This window comes from Martes martes (genome assembly GCF_963455335.1).
Source record: "Martes martes genome assembly, chromosome: 5".
Taxonomy (NCBI): domain Eukaryota; kingdom Metazoa; phylum Chordata; class Mammalia; order Carnivora; family Mustelidae; genus Martes; species Martes martes.
Genome location: NC_137892.1, coordinates 62,899,361 through 62,917,127, shown reverse-complemented (window position 1 = coordinate 62,917,127; position 17,767 = coordinate 62,899,361). Strand labels below are relative to the sequence as shown.

The 17,767-nt window shown below is 34.7% G+C and overlaps 1 protein-coding gene and 1 pseudogene across 2 annotated transcripts in view; both read left to right on the top strand.

Moving 5' to 3' along the window:
* The window catches only part of LOC308342884 (large ribosomal subunit protein uL23-like), a 1,151,147-nt pseudogene that overhangs the window by 631,722 nt on the left and 501,658 nt on the right, over positions 1-17,767 (top strand). The gene's annotated exons all lie outside the window — the stretch shown is intronic.
* SCAMP1 (secretory carrier membrane protein 1) overlaps positions 1-17,767 on the top strand; it is a 127,126-nt gene that overhangs the window by 61,685 nt on the left and 47,674 nt on the right. The window contains exon 6 of the mRNA XM_080803560.1: positions 4,235-4,394. Within this exon, the coding sequence (XP_080659686.1) occupies positions 4,235-4,394 (160 nt within the window). The remainder of the gene's footprint in view (positions 1-4,234; positions 4,395-17,767) is intronic.

Genomic DNA, 17,767 nt, shown 5'->3' with positions numbered 1-17,767 from the left:
AATAAATTGTATATTCAAGAGTGTATGTTTTATTGTCAAAAACCACCCTTTTTGGAATTCAGATATTAAGGATAGTATCACAAATGGGTTTTTTTGTATGCTCTTAATTTTCAGAGTGAAACATATTTAGGTATTGCAGAATTAAACTATGTGACAATCTAAACTGAGGAAAGCATATATGAGACCTGGCATTCTTGAGGAAAGGACTTCTTTGTCACATATATAGTATTTTTTGAGGAAAAGGAATAGTCGTAAAATATTATCTAGGTTATATTTGTTTTGAAAAAATTATTCTATTTTTATGCAATGAAGGCTGCTTAAAAATTCTTTAAAGCATTATGACTTTTTAAAAGGGCCATAAAATAGTATTATAATTTTCTTAGAGCTTTGAGCACAATTTACTTTTCATTTTCAAGTGGTTGATAAGTACCTTTATTTTTGGAAGTACCTAGTTAATGTAGGATATTTTACTAAATAGAACATTAGGACATATATTTAGGCTGTGGTGCTTGCATTGTTTTGAGTATAATTACAACTCATGTAATAACTAAAATAAAATGTAAAGCTCTTTAACAGTTTGTTCTATGTACACAGAATTCCAGCTTACTGTCTTTCACTTTTATTCCAAACAGTAGTCTTAGCCCCTTTTAATGTTATTATGTTAGTAGGAGAGGTGTAGCTGTCATGACTTCTCACCTACGTAACTGCTGGGTAATGAAGAAAATTTGTAGTGTGCGTTCTTGATGGAGGAAATTTATATGTGTTACTGTATATTTGGGGAGCCGTTTTTTCCCCCTCCTAAATAGACTATTTTCCTCAAAATTTTTTCGGAGCATTCTTCACATATGTGAAGCTACTTTAGAATATGAGTAGTGATTTCTTATGGATAGTACATTCTTAACTTTTAGTTTTTCTTTGAGATTTTGTTGTTGATCTAGTATCTTGCTAAATCTCCAGTGTAGGTAGTATTATATATATATATATTTTGATTTTTTAATAAACATATAATGTATTTTTATCCCCAGGGGTACAGGTCTGTGAATCGCCAGGTTTACACACTTCACAGCACTCACCGTAGCACATACCCTCCCCAATGTCCATAACCCCACCTCCCTCTCCCTCCCCGCCTCCCCCCAGTATTGTATATTTTTAACACTAAAGGTTTTGATTTTATATTTGTACATGTAAACAAGCCATATATTTTATTTAATCAATATATAATATGTGCATATATATAGTAATTATTTCTTATTGGGCAGACCTGGCCTAGCATTTTAAGTATAAGTCCTTTGACCTAGTGGAAAAACAGGCTTTGTTTGGGAGAGATAGGGGTTGGAAGAAAATTCTACAAGGAATTGAGTAAATAAAGATTGATTGGGAAAGGTAATTAATTTTAACTGAATGGCTACTTTACTATTGCTAGTTGTTTCAAAATAGGTCTGTTTTGTTTTAGAAATATATAGCTTTCTAAGGTTTTTAGAATATAGTTTTTCTTAATCCTGTTGCATTGACAGATTTAAAGTATTTAAAGAGGTCTCATTATTTAAAGAAACATTACCTGGAATAAGGTAAGATCTAGTTCTAGCTCAGTGATGTTTCTAAATTTCATAGAATGGAGATTGTTTTAATAAGTTATTTTCAGGAAGTGTCAACCTGTTAATGATTTCAGAGTTGATGAGTGCTTTCACCCTGTAGTAATAATTATGATGAAAGAGAACATTTATTGAGGATTTATTTGTGCCAGGCACAGTACTAATCACTTTATATACATGATGTTATTAACTCCTGACTACACTATGAGCAGGTACTATATTCCCCAAGATACGGAAACCAAAGCTTAGTGAATTGGAGTAACTTGTTCAAGACTACACAACAATTAGGATTGTAGTTGGATAGCTTGGCTCCAGAGCCCAGAGTCTAGATTTCCACTTTGTACAATTTACAGAGTACCAAAATGAAGAAGTAATTTGTGCTTTAATCCCAAATAAGATGAAGATATACTTTCAAAGGTACCTTACTTGAAATAAATAATTTACTCTGTAAAGGAACTGAAGCAATTAGAACTATCAACTGTCAAATGAATCTTAACCTCTTTGAGTATATTCTTGAATTTAAAAAAAACCAAGTCATTTAAAGGTGAATTAGTGAAGAAGATAATTATACTATTTAAAATCTGTTTATGTTAGGTGTCTGTGTTGTAATGCAGAGCTTATCAAGAAGAATATTATAGTGATAATTGCAAATTTAGGTCCACTAATAACAGATTCGAGTGCTTAATAAAGCAAATGGAAATTTCCTGTGAAGTTGAGTCATTCAACTTACACATCATGTAAACAAAATGCCCTAAAAATTTCTTCAGTGTTATATGTACACCTGGAATCCAATCCAAGTAGATTGGAATGGGATTGATATTAGTAACAGAGAATCATGTGTTTCACATTACCTTGCCTTTCTGTGTATTTTTAGATCTGTGCGTAAGTGGACTGATAGTTTAGTAAGTAGGCCAGGACATTATACTTTTCTTTGGGGTACAAATAAATTACTTATTGATCATGGTTTTTGGTTACTATGACAACATTTAGAAAGGAATTTTAATAGATTACACAAAATTAAATTGATATTTTTATCAATTGGAGGAATTTTTAATGAACCTTAATACACATATCCATATTTTTCTTTCTTTCTTTAGGCAAATTAGGAGATAAACCTTTAAAAATTCTCTTAAGGTTGAAGTTTGAAGTACAATGTTGTGAATACATAAAACTTTTTCAGGCAGTTGGATCCCATTTAACGTTAAAAACTAATTTCTATTTTACGGTCTTTTGAAATCTGTTTTTAAGCCATTGACAAAAACTACTTTTATTCTGAGGCAAAAGATCGTGAGTAAATTTATTAGTAAACTGGCTTTCGTGAAAGTTAGAAACCCTAATTCTAAATAAATTTAATAAGGAAGAGTCTTCTTTGTGTAATATAATGGAATGAAGTTTTAAACGTGGAAGAGCTCCTGTATTTTTATAGCTGAAAAATTGAAATGTAGAGGTTGATTAGCTCAATAGTACATTTCTATAACCCATGTGTTTTCATTCTTCCTCTGGTGCCCTTTCTCTTACTCTCTAGAGTTTGTGTATTTAGCTAGTCGTTAAACCAAATTTAGAGGTACCCTATAATGTATGTCTTCATCTTGTTTTGTTAATTACTAGTTTTATTTTATCAGTTGAAAAGATTTTAAAGTTTCTAATGTAAGTTGGGATTTTTGTATTTGGATTTGCTAGGTTTTTCATTTATTTTTAATTCAAGTAGGAGTTTGTTGGTCTATTTTTCTTGTATTTACATCGAACATTATTTTAACTTTTGAAAAGAATTTATTTCTTTTAATTCAGCCTGCGAATAAATTTTTAAAAAATCCTTTAAAAAGGTTATTAATTATAATGAGTAAGTGTAGTTCTTTAGGATCAAAGTATAGTTAAATGGTCCTCAGATTTTTTGTTTTAGGTCTTTCTGGATATGTAATTATTAACAACATATGAAGAGTTTTCCATTAACTGTGTGCATTAATTAAAAGAAAGTTCTGCCACAGCAGCTGAAATGCATTATTTTCTTTCTTTAAAAGTAAGTTTGATCCTCTTCCAAAACACTGTATTTATCCCAGCACTTTAAAAAATGATAACCCTATGAGGATGAATAATCCTGAGAGAGTGAATATGTAGTCCCTGAAACTGCTACTGTATTAGTATTTTTAGTTCAATGATTCTAATTAATCGCTTAAAAATGTTACAATGAGATTGCATAGAGCACTTCTCCAGTTTTCTCCTCCTTGTATAGTCCACTCTGGGAGGAGTCAGCAGCTACTCTGTAAAAATGTAATTCAGTGTGTAGGCTCTTTTTCCTCCCAAGTCCTGGTTCTTTTCCTTGGCAGGGCCTTGAATCAGGGGCCACATCAAGTATTTTCTTTTCAAGGAGGAATCCCTTAAGGCACTGCTTCTCTGGTAATGGCCCATTAGGAGAGGACCAAACGAATTGTTGCTAAACACTGCATAAGTTAGGACTCATTTTCCTGTATATACTGTTTTCAAACCAAATGTGTAAGAAACAGCAATGTTTTTTGAAAGATACTAGCTGGAAGCAAGGGGTAGAATACATTTGCTCTAAGGAAGAATTTTTTCATTTACAATTTTTGTTGAATGAATTCATAACTTGAATGTAAACATTTCTATTTTGTTTTTTGATTCCACAGTCCACGCTGTAACACTCTTTCTAAATATCTTCGGATGCTTGGCTTGGTTTTGTGTTGATGCTTCAAGAGGGGTTGATTTTGGATTGAGTATCCTGTGGTTCTTGCTTTTTACTCCTTGTTCATTTGTCTGTTGGTACAGACCACTTTACGGAGCTTTCAGGTAAAATGTGTGTACTTTGAAATATACTCTTTAAAACCTTTGAAGTAAATAATTGGTAATTAACCTTAAGGGGGAAATTGATACATTTTTACTAAAATTTTTTGTTACTGTGTAGCATACATTCTGATAAATTCATATGTAACATGTCTTTGTAGTAATTAGATTTTGTGAGTCACAAAATCTCATTCTTTTCTCCCACTTGAGAGGGATCAAACATGAAAAGAGAGAAATGACAGTAGTCTTATATCTTAATATTTGTAGAATAAATATTCCATTTCGTATGATACACTTGACATTAAGGAAAATTTTGCTCTTCATTCCCCTTTCAAACAAAAAAATCACAAATGGTGATTACAGTCTAATTCTTAAATGAACCTAGGTAAGATCAATAGACCTATGATATTTAAAGTGAGTCACTCTCACCTAGCAAGGTAATTATTTTCTGTGTAAATTCATTTTTGGCTCTTCAAATGGTCTCGCATTTGAGAACCATTAAGATTATAAGATGATATTTTGCACGATATATTTTAATTAGTGGTTAGGATTAATATCTCCTAAATGCATGTTCTATGAGGTATTAATAAATGTTGCCGAAAAAGGGACTCATTAGCAAAGTTTGGAAAAAGCTGGACAATAAATTTAAATTTCTTCAATTCAGGATTGCTTAGATTCTTTTAAGAGCCTCATGTGATTTGTGATTTGACTATGAAACCATTTTTTTGTGGAACACCTTGTTGGACTATTGTTTTAAGTAAATGTTGGAAGGTGCTGATTTAGATAATAGTTCTCTATGAGTCCATATATTCGATCATTTATCAACTTATTTTTGAGTAAACTTGTTTATGAGTAATGAACCTTTTTCAGCTCTCATGAGTGAGGGGCAGCATTACTAGGAAATAGGTATGTATTGTGCAGATATTATATTGGGGAAATTAGAGGGCCACATTCAGGTTTTTTTGTTTTTTGTTCTTTGTTTTTTTTCTATTTCAACATAGAATTTCTTTGGTTAATCACAGTGTGTATTCCTTCTTCGTGGAATTAGGAACCCAGATATGTAAACAGATGAAAAAAAAACAAAAACCCAGAAGCAAAGGTGAGGGAATTGGGGGAGAAAAGTGGTCATTCAACAGAAAACTAAATTGGTTAAAATTGTAATGAAGGCAAGAAAATGGATGGAAGGAGGGAAGAATCTTTCAATATGGAGATTAGTTATCAAGGAATGGGGAAGAGGTGTCCCCTTTGGACGTGGGTTGGAGAGGAATAAAAAGGACCTATTTACTCTTTCCATGATCTAGGAAGACAGTTACTGGTGCTCTTTTCCTTGTCATCTAAGCCTGGTGTACAAGGTTTTTAAATTTTTTGACATCTGGCTTTGGCTTCTGCCTGCCTGCTTCCATCATGTTACTAATATATTTGTAATGATGCTCATGGGTAGGAATGGGGTTGTTCTTGAGACTTTAAAAGTGACGAGAGGAGGCGCCTGGGTGGCTCAGCTGGTTAAATGGATAAGCGTCTGCCCTCAGCTCAGGTCATGATCTTGAGATCCTGGGATCTAGCCCCACATTGGGCTACCTGCTCAGTGGGGATCTTGCATCTCTCTTTGTACCTCCTCCTCCCCCTCCACCACTTGTGGGGGTGTGTGTGTGTGTGCACGCGCGCCTGTGTGTGTGCATTCTCTATTGCTCTCACATACTCTCTCTTCAAATAATTAAATCTTAAAAAAAAAATAGTGACGTAAGACTAATGACCTGATTTTAAACCTTCTATAACTAATGTAGCCAAAACAAACCACTAAAAAAGCTAGCTTTCTGCTTTTTATTACTTGAAGTCACTTGGTTCCTTTTATTTCCTTTCTTTGCCAGTTGAAATAAAAATGCTTTGTGGAACATTTTTACTTCTGTCATTATTAATCTGTAGGTTAAGTGCTTAGCTGCATCTCAGTCCTTTAGAATTTATCACAAATGATTAATTTTCTGGGTTTCCCTGTTCAGAGCAGAACTGAGAGGAATAATATTTAATGGGGAAAGTTGAAATTAAAGTATGTTACATCATTACTGTACCTTCTCAGTATGTAACTTTGGCATTTCTTTTATCCACATTGCCACATATTTCTGAGCCTGTCTTTCCTGCTGTATCTGGTAGCTTGTTAAACCTGTATTGATGACAGCTTTTTCCTTTAAATGTGAAAATCTCAAACATAGATACATTGCCTGTGATTCTTGATATTAAATATAGGGCTTTAAATAGCATTTATTCACATAAATGCTTTATTTTAGATCAGTTTTGATAGGGATTACTGCCTTTGAGAAAGGGCAGAGTCAGGATATGCAAGTGTTTCATATTTTGTTTCAAGACTGGTGATTAAGAAATGAAAACAAGCATCTGAACATACTATGTAAGTCAGTAGAAAATGGGTAGCTAAAACCTTTTTAGGCCAGGTTCACAGGTTTCCTGAGAGAAGTTGCTTTTTAAAGTAGATATTTAGTTTTTATAAATCAGACTCTGGCGTGAAGCTAGTATGCTTTTTAAAAGTTTCAGGTTTTCTTGTTTTAAGATTACCTTACTTATTTTATCTATTAATTTTAAAACTATTTATTTGATAGAGGCACAGCGAGAGAGGGAACACAAGCAGTGGGGAGGGAGAGGGAGAATCAGGCTTCCCCACAAGCAGGGAGCCCGAAGCGGGGCTGGATCCCAGGACCCTGGGATCATGACCTGAGCCAAAAGCAGACGCTTAACCGACTGAGCCACCCAGGTGCCCCTTCCTTACTTTTTTTTTTTTTTTTTTTTTTTAAGATTTTATTTATTTGACAGGCAGAGATCACAAGTAGGCAGAGAGGCAGGCAGAGAGAAAGGAGGAAGCAGGCTCCGCATGGAGCAGAGAGCCCGATGTGGGGCTCGATCCCAGGACACTGGGATCATGACCTGAGCTGAAGGCAGTGGCTTTAACCCACTGAGCCACCCAGGCTCCCCCCTTCCTTATTCATTTTAGAGCAACAGTGCACAAGCAGAGGGAGAGAAATAGCCACCTAGGTGCCCCTCACAGTTTTCAAATTTTACTCTTCTCTAGCTAATGGTGTATTTGGCTCTTCTGCCATAAGATTATTTAAATATTTCCTGAATTTGGGGCACCTGGGTGGCTCAGTGGGTTGGCTCAGTGCCTTCGGCTCAGGTCATGATCTCGGGGTCCTGGGATCGAGCCCCACATCGGGCTCTCTGCTCGGCGGGGAGCCTGCTTCCTCCATTCTCTTTCTCTCTCTGCCTGTCTGCCTACTTGTGATCTCTGTCTAATAAATAAAATCTTTAAATAAATAAATAAATAAATAAATAAATATTTCCTGAATTTTATTTCTCCAGGTATCCCCCTAGAAGTGAAGAAAAGACTAGTAAGCAATAAGGTGCACCTGGGTGGCTCAGTTGTTTAAGCGTCCGACTCTTAATTTTGGCTCAGATCATGATCTCAGGGTTTTGAGATCAAGCCCTGCCTCCAGCTCACAGCTCACACTGTGGTTAGGGAGCTTCCTTGAGATTTTCTCTCTCCTTCTCCCTCTGTCCCCCCACCCCAAAAAAAGAAAAAGAAAAAGAATGGTAAGCAGTTAGAAAAATTTGGCTGGATTGATTTTAGAATAAACTAGTCATTGCAAATGTGATTTGAGAATGTGATTAGGTTTTTCCTCTTTTAGTTTGAGAATGTGATGAGATTTTTCCTCTTTTCGTTCAGTGAATTTATTTTTTTCTTATAGATGGTGGTAATTTCAAATTTCTGGAGTAGTTGTTAGCTTTGTGGTAGAGTGCTAAAAATAACTAGAGGATATATCAGGAAGCCTTTATTTCTAGAATGCAATGGAAATGTACCTTAGTCATTTGGAGTTGTATTTTTAATTGCCATATGTGGTTTATCTCTTTGGCCTTTCAACTCAGAGTAAAAATAAATGAATTCAGTATCTCAAGAAATTCCTTTTTAAAGTTTAACAATTTACTTTGTTATCATGAATTTGTTGTAATTTGCTTAATAATATGATGTCTGAGTAAACCTATTTTTATATTAACTCTAATCTGAGAAGAAAAATATAATTGTTTTAACTGAATTATAAAATGCCTTTAGATTGAATTTAAGTGTTTGGTAATACTTTTAAAGCCCAGTGGAAAACTTAAATCTACATTTAAGTGATTATATGTAGTAATCACATATAACACATCATAATAATTACACACAATTTTAAAATTTAATAAAGGTAGACTAGCAATAATCATTTTTTAGTTATGAATGAGAAGTTGGCTTTCCAGTGTCATCTAAGTTTCTGTTGAAGTATTTGCATGCTCGTTATTGAGTTCACTGGATTCTTTCAGGGTAATATTAATATTAGGATAAATAACTTACATTTTCCAACTGCTTTACAGTCATGAAGTATCCTAAGGTTAAATGAATCATTCATTGAACAATGACCATATACTAAGCTGGAGATACAAGGGAGACATGGTACTTGCCCTTAGAAATGTATAATATATAACTGATTTGAAAGTAGGCATTTCTGAAGCTTTGGCTCATAAAATTTATATATAAAAATTGGGTGATATTCAGACACACCCAGAATATTTGAATTCCAAAGGAATATAATATTGGTGACATACCTTGTGTTCTATTTCAAGATAGAAGATCAGCTACCTTCAAATTAGTCTTCTTGCCTTACCTTTTTGAGGATTTCAGTTTTTAGTAAATATTTTTCTCTGAAATCAGGGGAAGAAAACCCTGCTTTTATTGGCAGCATTGAAATATCACAATATTCATGAAAAAGATGGTTTTCAGGGCACCTGGGTGGCTCAGTAGGTTAAGCCTCTGCCTTCAACTCAGGTCATGATCTCAGGGTCCTGGGATCAAGTCCCGCATCGGGCTCTCTACTCAGTGGAGAGCCTGCTTCCCCCCCTCTCTGCCTGCCTCTCTGCCTACTTGTGATTTCTCTGTGTGTCAAATAAATAAATAAAATCTTTAAAAAAATGCATGTATTTATTAAAAAAAAAGATGGTTTTCAGACTGTGTAAAATACTGTTCTGTATGAGTTATCTTAGTTTTCCACCAAGAAACTGGTTTTACTGTTATACTTACATGACTTTGTCCTTCATAAGGTTATCCCTCCACCAGAATCTGAAGGACCATGTAGAGAAGTTTTAGATATATGTGTTTTTAAAAGTTAAGTTTAGGGGCACCTGGGTGGCTCAGTCGTTGGGCGTCTGCCTTCGGCTTGGGTCCTGGGATCGAGCCCCACATCAGGCTCCCTGCTCAGCAGGAAGCCCCCCTCGCCCTCTCCCACTCCCCTGCTTGTGTTCCTGCTCTCTCTCTGTCAAATAAATAAATATTTTTTTAAAATTAAATAAATAAATAAATAAAAGTTAAGTTTAATAGCTGTCAAAATTAAGTCTGCACTTGTTATGTTGTCACTTACATATTTTAAAAATATTATAACTTTGATCTTAATTTTGTGCTTCCACAAATGACTAAGCATTATGTAAATACTTTAAGATATTAAGTCATTATTATTGAGACAGTGTTTATTGGAAATAGTCTGAAAACGGGTAAGAATCCTGGCTTCTCTCCGTAAATGTGTTGAGCTCCTAGGAAAATGCAGAAAAAACTACTGCCTCAGTTTGTTGAATGTAAATAGGGAATAATATTTGCAGAGTTGATAAAAGGATTAGAGATAATATATGCAAAATACTATGTTTTATAGGTTGTCAATGATAGCTGGAATTAATGTTTTGGTTTTGTGTTAGGTTTTATTATTTACTTTTAGTCCATTAAAATGTTACTTGTTATAAGTCATCTTTTGCTGCTTTTACTTCATTGTCCTCTGGTGCCTCAGTCTGAGCTAGAGGAAATCATAATTTATGCTAGGATGTATATATATCCTTTGTTGGGAGATAAAAATAAACACTAAAAAACCCAGTATGATAATCTAGTCTTTTAATTGGAGGTTTTTTGTCTATAATTAATATAATTACTTATTTATATGGATTTGTATCTGCCTTCTATTTTTTTTGAAGAGGAATAATTATATTTAATTATGAAAAGTTTCAAAAGAATAGCAAAGTTGAAAGAATTTAACGTCAAACACCATATATACACTGTCTCAATTCTATCCCTAACATATAGATGCTTTATAAGGTAAATTGACATCAGTAACTAGAGCTATTTGTTTACAGTTTTGATTTGTTCTTGTGTGTTTTTTTTTTAGTGTAAAATCTGTATTCACAAACTCTATCAATATATAATGCATTATTACCATCACCCCAGAAAATTTCTTAGTGCCCCTTTTCTTGAATCATCCAGAGGGTACCTTAATTTTTTTGTTATTGAATTTATTTTTTAAATTTAAGTTAATTAACATATAATGTATTATTGGTTTTAGAGGTAGAGGTCAGTGATTCATCAGTCTTATATAATAACCAGTGTTCATTATATCACGTACCCTCCTTAATGCCTATCACCCAGTTACCCCATCCCCCCACTTCCCTCTGCTCTGGCATCCCTTGGTTTGTTTCCTAGGATTAAGTATCTCTTATGGTTCGTCTCCCTCTCTGGTTTGGTTTTGTTTTATTTTTTCCTCTCTTCCCCTATGATCTTCTGTTTTGTTTCTTAAATTCCACATATGATTGAGATCACATGATAGTTGTCTTTCTCTGATTGACTTATTTTGCTTAGCCTAATACCCTCTGGTACCATCCACGTCATTGCAAATGGCAAGATTTCATTTTTTGACGGCTGCATAGTTTTCCGTTGTATGTATACCACATCTTCTTTACCCATTCATCTGTTGATGGACATCTGGGCTCTTTCCCTGGTTTGGCCGTGTGGACATTGGGGTACAGGTGCCCCTTTTGATCACCATGTTTGTATCTTTGGGGTAAATACCCAGCAATTGCTGGCTTGTATGATGGCTCTCTTTACAACTTTCTGCGGAAACTCCACACTGTTTCCCAGAGTTCTACCTTCTATTTATATGCACTACTTACTGTATAAAACATACCTGTTATGTACCTTTTTCTTTGCCTTTTGGATCAATAAGTTCTACTTTTTAAATACATTTTACTTTATTTCCCTGTGGTTTTTTTTTCCTTTTTCTTTCTTTTTTTTTTTTTTTATTTTTAAGATTTATTAGAGTGAGCTTAAGTGTGAACAGGAGGAGCCGAGGGAGAGAGTCTCCAGCAGATTCCCTGCTGAGCTCAGAGTCTGACTCAGGGCTCAATTCCACAACCCTGAGATCATGACCTGAGCTGAAATCAGGAGTCAGTCACTTAACCAGCTGAGCCACCGAAGTGCCCCTGTGGTTCATTTGTTTTTATATAGGTCTGCTGGCACCGAATTCTCTCAGATTTTTTTTTTTTCAAAATATATTCATTTCACCTTCATTTTTTTTAGCATTATTGAGGTCTAATTGGCAAAGTTAAAATACGTTAAATTGTTTAATATGATGATTTTTTTTTAATGTAATGATTTTCTAGTCATGCACATGAGAGAATTCCCACATTTGGGTTAACACATCCATCACCTCACATACTTACCTTTTTCTTTTGGTGTTGAGAACTCTTTAAGATCTATCCTATTAGCAAATTTCAATTATATAGTACAGTATTATCAATTATAGTCATTATACTCTACATCAGAACCTCAGAACTTCCTGATTTTGTAATAAAAGGTCATACTTTTTTTTAAAGGATTTTTTTAAGACTTTTTTTTTTTAAAAGACTTTATTTATCCATTTGACAGACGGAGATCACAAGTAGGCAGAGAGTGAGGAAGGGAAGCAGGCTCCCTGCAGAGCAGACAGCCTGATGCGGGGCTCGATCCCAGGACCCAGAGATCATGACTTGAGCCAAAGGCAGAGGCTTCAACCCACTGAGCCACCCAGGCGCCCTAAAGGGTTTTTTTAAACAATTTTATTTATTTATTTGACAGAGAGATCACAAGTAGGCAGAGAGGCAGGCAGAGAGAGAGGGGGGCAAGCAGGCTCCCCACTGAGCAGAGAGCGCAATGCGGGGCTCGATCCCAGGACCCTGAGATCATGACCTGAGCCAAAGGCAGAGGCTTAACCCATTGAGCCACCCAAGCACCCCTAGAAGTTCATACCTTTTAATCAACATTTGTCCATTTCCCCCAACTCTTGGCAACCACTATTCTACTGTTTCTGTGAGTTCAACTTTACTTTTTTTTTTTTTTTTTTTTTTTTAGATCCCCATATAAGTGATACCATTATTTCTCCTTCTCTATCTGGCTTATTCCATTTAGCATGATGCTCTCCAGTTCATGCATATAGTCCCACATGGCAGAATTTCCCTCTAAGGCTGAATGGTACTCTATTATATATAAACCATTCTTGTCATCAGTGGACATTTAGATTGTTTCCACACCTTGGCTATGTGATTAATGCTGCAGTGAACATAGGATTACAGATGTTTCTTTGAGATATGATTGTGTTATCTTTGGATAAATGGCCTGAAATGGATTTGCTAAATCATATGGTAGTTATATTTTTAATTTGTTGAGGAACCTCCATGCTGTTAGCGATAGGGGCTGTATCAATTTACATTTCCACCAACAGTGCACAGGTTTTTATCCTTGTCAACCCTTGTTATTTCTTATCTTTTTGATAATAGCCATTTTAACAGGTGAGAGGTGATAAATGATTGTGGCTTTGTTTCGCATTTCCCTGATGATTAGTGATTTTGAGCACCTTTTCATCTATCTGTTGGTCATCTTTCTGTCTTTGGAAAAATGTTTATTTAGATTTCTTAAGATTTTATCATTTGTTTGACAGAGAGGGAGAGAGAGAGGGTACATGAGAGAACACAAGCAGGGGGAGCGACAGAGGAAGAGGGAGAAGCAGGCTCCCCGCTGAGCAGGTACGCCCACATGAGGCTGCATCCCAGGACCCTGGGATCATGACCTGAGCCAAAGGCAGCTGCTTAAACCACTGAGCCACCCAGGAGCCCTTGTCTCTTCAGATCTTATGCCCATTATTTTTTTAATTGTTTTTTTTTGTTTGTTTGTTTGTTTTGCTGCTGAGTTGTATCAGTTTTTTTTATATATTGGATATTAATCTTTTGCAAGATAAATTATTTGCAGATATTTTCTTCCATCCAGTAGGTTGCCTTTTCATTTGTTTGATGGTTTTCCTTGCTAAGCCAAAGCTTTTTATTTGTTGTAGTCCCACTTGTTGGTTTTTGCTTTTGTCACTTTTGCTTTTAGCGTCAAATCCAAATAGTGCCAAGAATGATGTCAGGGGGCTTACCACGTGTGTTTTCTTCTATGAGTTGTATGGTTTCAGGTGTTTCATTCAAGTCTTAAATCCATTGTCAGTTAGTTTTTGTGTATGATGTAAGATAGTGGTCTAATTTCTATTCTTTTGCATGTGGCTGCCCAGTTTTCTCAATATAATTTATTGAAGAGACTCTTTTACTCCATTGTATATATTTGGCTCCTTTGTGTGGTACATTAATTGACCAAATATATATGGGTTTGTTTTTGGGCTCTCTGTTCTGTTCAGTTAATCTATGTTCTGTTAATTAATTAATTAATTAATCTATTAATTCTGTCAAATTAATCTTATATTAATCTTGTGTTTGTATGCCATGACCATACTGTTTGGATTACTGTAGCTTTGTAATAATAGTTTGAAATCAGGAATTGTGATGCCTCCAGTTTGGCCCTTCTTTCTCAAAACTGCTAAGGTCTTTTGTAGTTCCATACAAATCTTAGGATTGTTCTATTTCTGTGAAAAATACCATTGGAATTTTGATAGGGATTTTTTTGAATCTGTAGATTGCTTTGAGGAGTGTGGACATTTTGACAGTATTTTTCCAATCTACAAGCATGATGTATCTTGCCATTTATTTGTGTTTTCAGTTTTATGTGTCTTCAGTTTCTTTAATCAGTGTCTTACAGTTTTCAGTGTAAGGGTCTTTCACTTCCTAAGTTAAATTTATTCCTAGGTATTTTACTCTTCTTTATGCAGCTGCAAATAAGATTATTTTTTTAATTTCTCTGTCTGATAGTTTGTTGTAAATGTAGAAAAACAAAAGATTTTTGTGTATTGATTTAGTATCCTGTAACTTTACTGAATTTTTTAGTTCTGACAGGTTTTCAGTGGAGTCTGTAGAGTTTTCTGTATAAAAAATCATGTCATCTGCAAATAATGATAATTTTATTTCTTCCTTCTGTTGTGGATGCCTCTATGATTTCTAGTACTGTGTCGAGTGAAAGTGGTGAGAATGGGCATCCTTGTCTTGTTAGAAGAAAAGCTTTCAGCTTTTCACCACTGAATATTATGTTAGCTATGGGCTTATCATATATAACTTTTATTATGTTGAGGTATATTCCTTCTATACCCACTTTGTTGGGAACTTTTTTCTTGAAGATTTATTTATTTATTTTGGGGGTGGGAGGGGCAGAGGGAGAGGGACAGAGAGTCTCAATTAGACTCCACACAGAGTACAATGTGGTGCTTGATTTCAAGACCCTGAGATCATGACCTGAGCTGAAACCAAGAGTCAGATGCTTAACTAATTGCACCACCACCCAGGCACCTCTTTGTTCAGATTTTTAATAATAAATGTGTGTTGAATTTTGTGAAATACTTTTTCTGTATCGAGATGATCATATGATTTTTGTCTTTCATTTTGTTAACATGGTTTATCACTTTGATATGTGGATGTCAAACCATCCCTTCATCCTTGGACTAAATCCCACTTGATCATGGTATATGATCCTTTTCATGTATAGTTGAATTTGGTTTGTCATTTTTTTTTAAAGATTTTATTTATTTCTGCGAGATGGGGAGAGAGAGCACAAGTGGGGACAGGGTAGAGGGAGAAGCAAACTCCCTGCTGAGCAGGAAGCCCGAAGTGGGACTTGATCCTAAGACCCTGGGATCATGACTGGAGCCGAAGGCAGACACTTAACCAACTAAGCCACCCAGGTGCTCTGGTTTGCTATTTTTTATTATTAAGCAATTAAAAATAAATTATTTAAACATTTTACAAACTGGATGAGCCTCAAAAACATTATTCTAAGTAAAAGAATACAGCAAAAGACTACATATTCTAATTCCATTTCCATAAACTGTCCAGAAAACAGAAATGTGAGAGATATACAACATATCGGTAGTTACCTGGGGCTAAGAAGTGGTAATGGGACTGATTGCAAATGAGATCCAGGAAGATTTTTAGGGTGATTGAAAAAAAGTTCTAAACTGATTATGGTGACGATTGCACAACTCTATAAATTTACTTAAAAAAATCAAACAGACCCGCAGAGTGATCTTGATACAAAATGTGCACACAAACGCATCAACAGAATTTCACTAGAGAATATTTTTTAAAGTGTTCTAGTATACATGATAAAATTGAGAAAAACTAACAAAATTAAGAATTCAGTATATAAGATTCTACTCCCAACGAATTAGGTAACAGAAGAAATAAATTCCTGAAACATACCAACTACCAAATCTGAATCATGAACACACAGAAAATCTGAACAGACCCATTACTCACAAGAAGATAAATCAGTCATCGAAAACCTCCCAACAAACGTAACTCTAGGACCATGTGGCTCTACTAGCGAATTCTAACATTTAAAGAAGAATTAATACCAATCCTTTCAAAAAGTACCAAACTCTTCTAAAAAAAAAAAAAAAAGAGAGAGAGAGAAGGAAACACTTTCAAATTCACTTTATGAGGCCAACATTATTCTGATACCAAAATCAGATAAATATATTACAAGAAAATTAGAGACCAATATCCCTGATGAACACAGGATTATTTTGGCTATTTAAAGATTCTTTGACTTCATTTAAATTTTATAATCAATTTCTCTATTTTGCTAAAAGATAAATATGCCCCTTGGGATTTTGATAGGGCTTGAGTTAAATTTGTAAGCCTCTTTGGGGGGAGAACTGACATCTTAACTATATTGAGTTTTGTGATCCATGAATATGCGATATTTCTCCATTTATTTAGATACTTCTAATTTCTTTCAGCATTGTTCTTAAGTTTTAATTATGCAAATTTTAAACTTACTTTGTTGAATTTATTCCTAAGTCCTTTATCTTTTTTATGTCATTCTGAGTGAAATTATTTTCTTAAGATTGTTTGTCATATGCAGTTTGGAAATACAATGGGACTTTATGTATTGACCTTATGTTCTTCTGCATTGCTGAACTCCTTCATCAAGTGTAGTCTTGAGATTTTCTCCATATGTAGGATTATGTCTTATGCAGATAAAAGGTTTTGTGTTTTAATTTCCTAACTGGATGTCTGTGATCAATGTAGCTTTCTTTCCTTCTTTTTGTTGATTATACTTCTAGTAAAATGGGAGCAGAAGTAGAAAGTTGAAAGGTATGCTTTGTTCCCCTTTTTAGGGGGAGAGCATTCATCATTAAGTATGATATGGTTCTAGAGTTTTTATAATTGCCTTTTATTGGTTTGAGGAACCTCTCCTTTATTTGTACCTTGTTAAGAGTTTTTAATCATGAATGATAGTGTATTTTTCTAGATGCTTTTTCTGTGTCTGTTGAGATAATCATGTCATTTATTCCTTTATTAATATGGTACATTACATTGATTGATTATTAGATATTAAACCAACCTTGCATTTGTGGGATAAGTCCTATTTAGTTTTACGAATCCCTTCTGACAGCTGCAGTGAAGGTGCTGATTTTCATGCCTTACCTTATCGTGGTTGAAATGTCATCCCAGCATAGTATAGGGAAGGGAACAGTTCCAGTGAAAATGCTACAGACTCATGCTGTTCTTAACCAGAATAAAACTGTTTCTCAGTTATATGTCAGGGTATTGAAATGGTTTTTTGTTTTATCCAGCTTTTTAAAATTTTAACTTTTTGAGGAAAGAATTTGTTGACTTTGTCCCTCTGTCATGTTGGAAATGAATTTCCGCTTCTTGATTTGTAAGTTTCTGGTGTCCTGCACTCATTTCCTACTGTTCATAATGATATTTCAACTTTTCCATAGCTTGTATGGTCCCCCTTTCACCCTCCTATATTTACCCTGTCTCTCTACAGTCCTTCCATTACATGTAAGATAATTTTAGGTTAGGTTGATATTTGAAGTTCCTTGTTTACTGCTATGTAAATAGTATTTACAACTGGACTTTTTTTTTTTTTTGTACGACTGCCATTACTGCAGTAAATAGTTGCCTTGTTTTGGTGTCGTCTTCTTTTTTTTTTTTTTTAAATATTTTATTTATTTATTTGACAGAGAGCTAGAGAAGAGAGCACAAGCAAGCAGAGCGGCAGGCAGAGGGAGAGAGAGAAGCAGGCTCTCCGCTGAGCAGGGAGCCCCGATGTGGGGCTCGATCCCAGGACC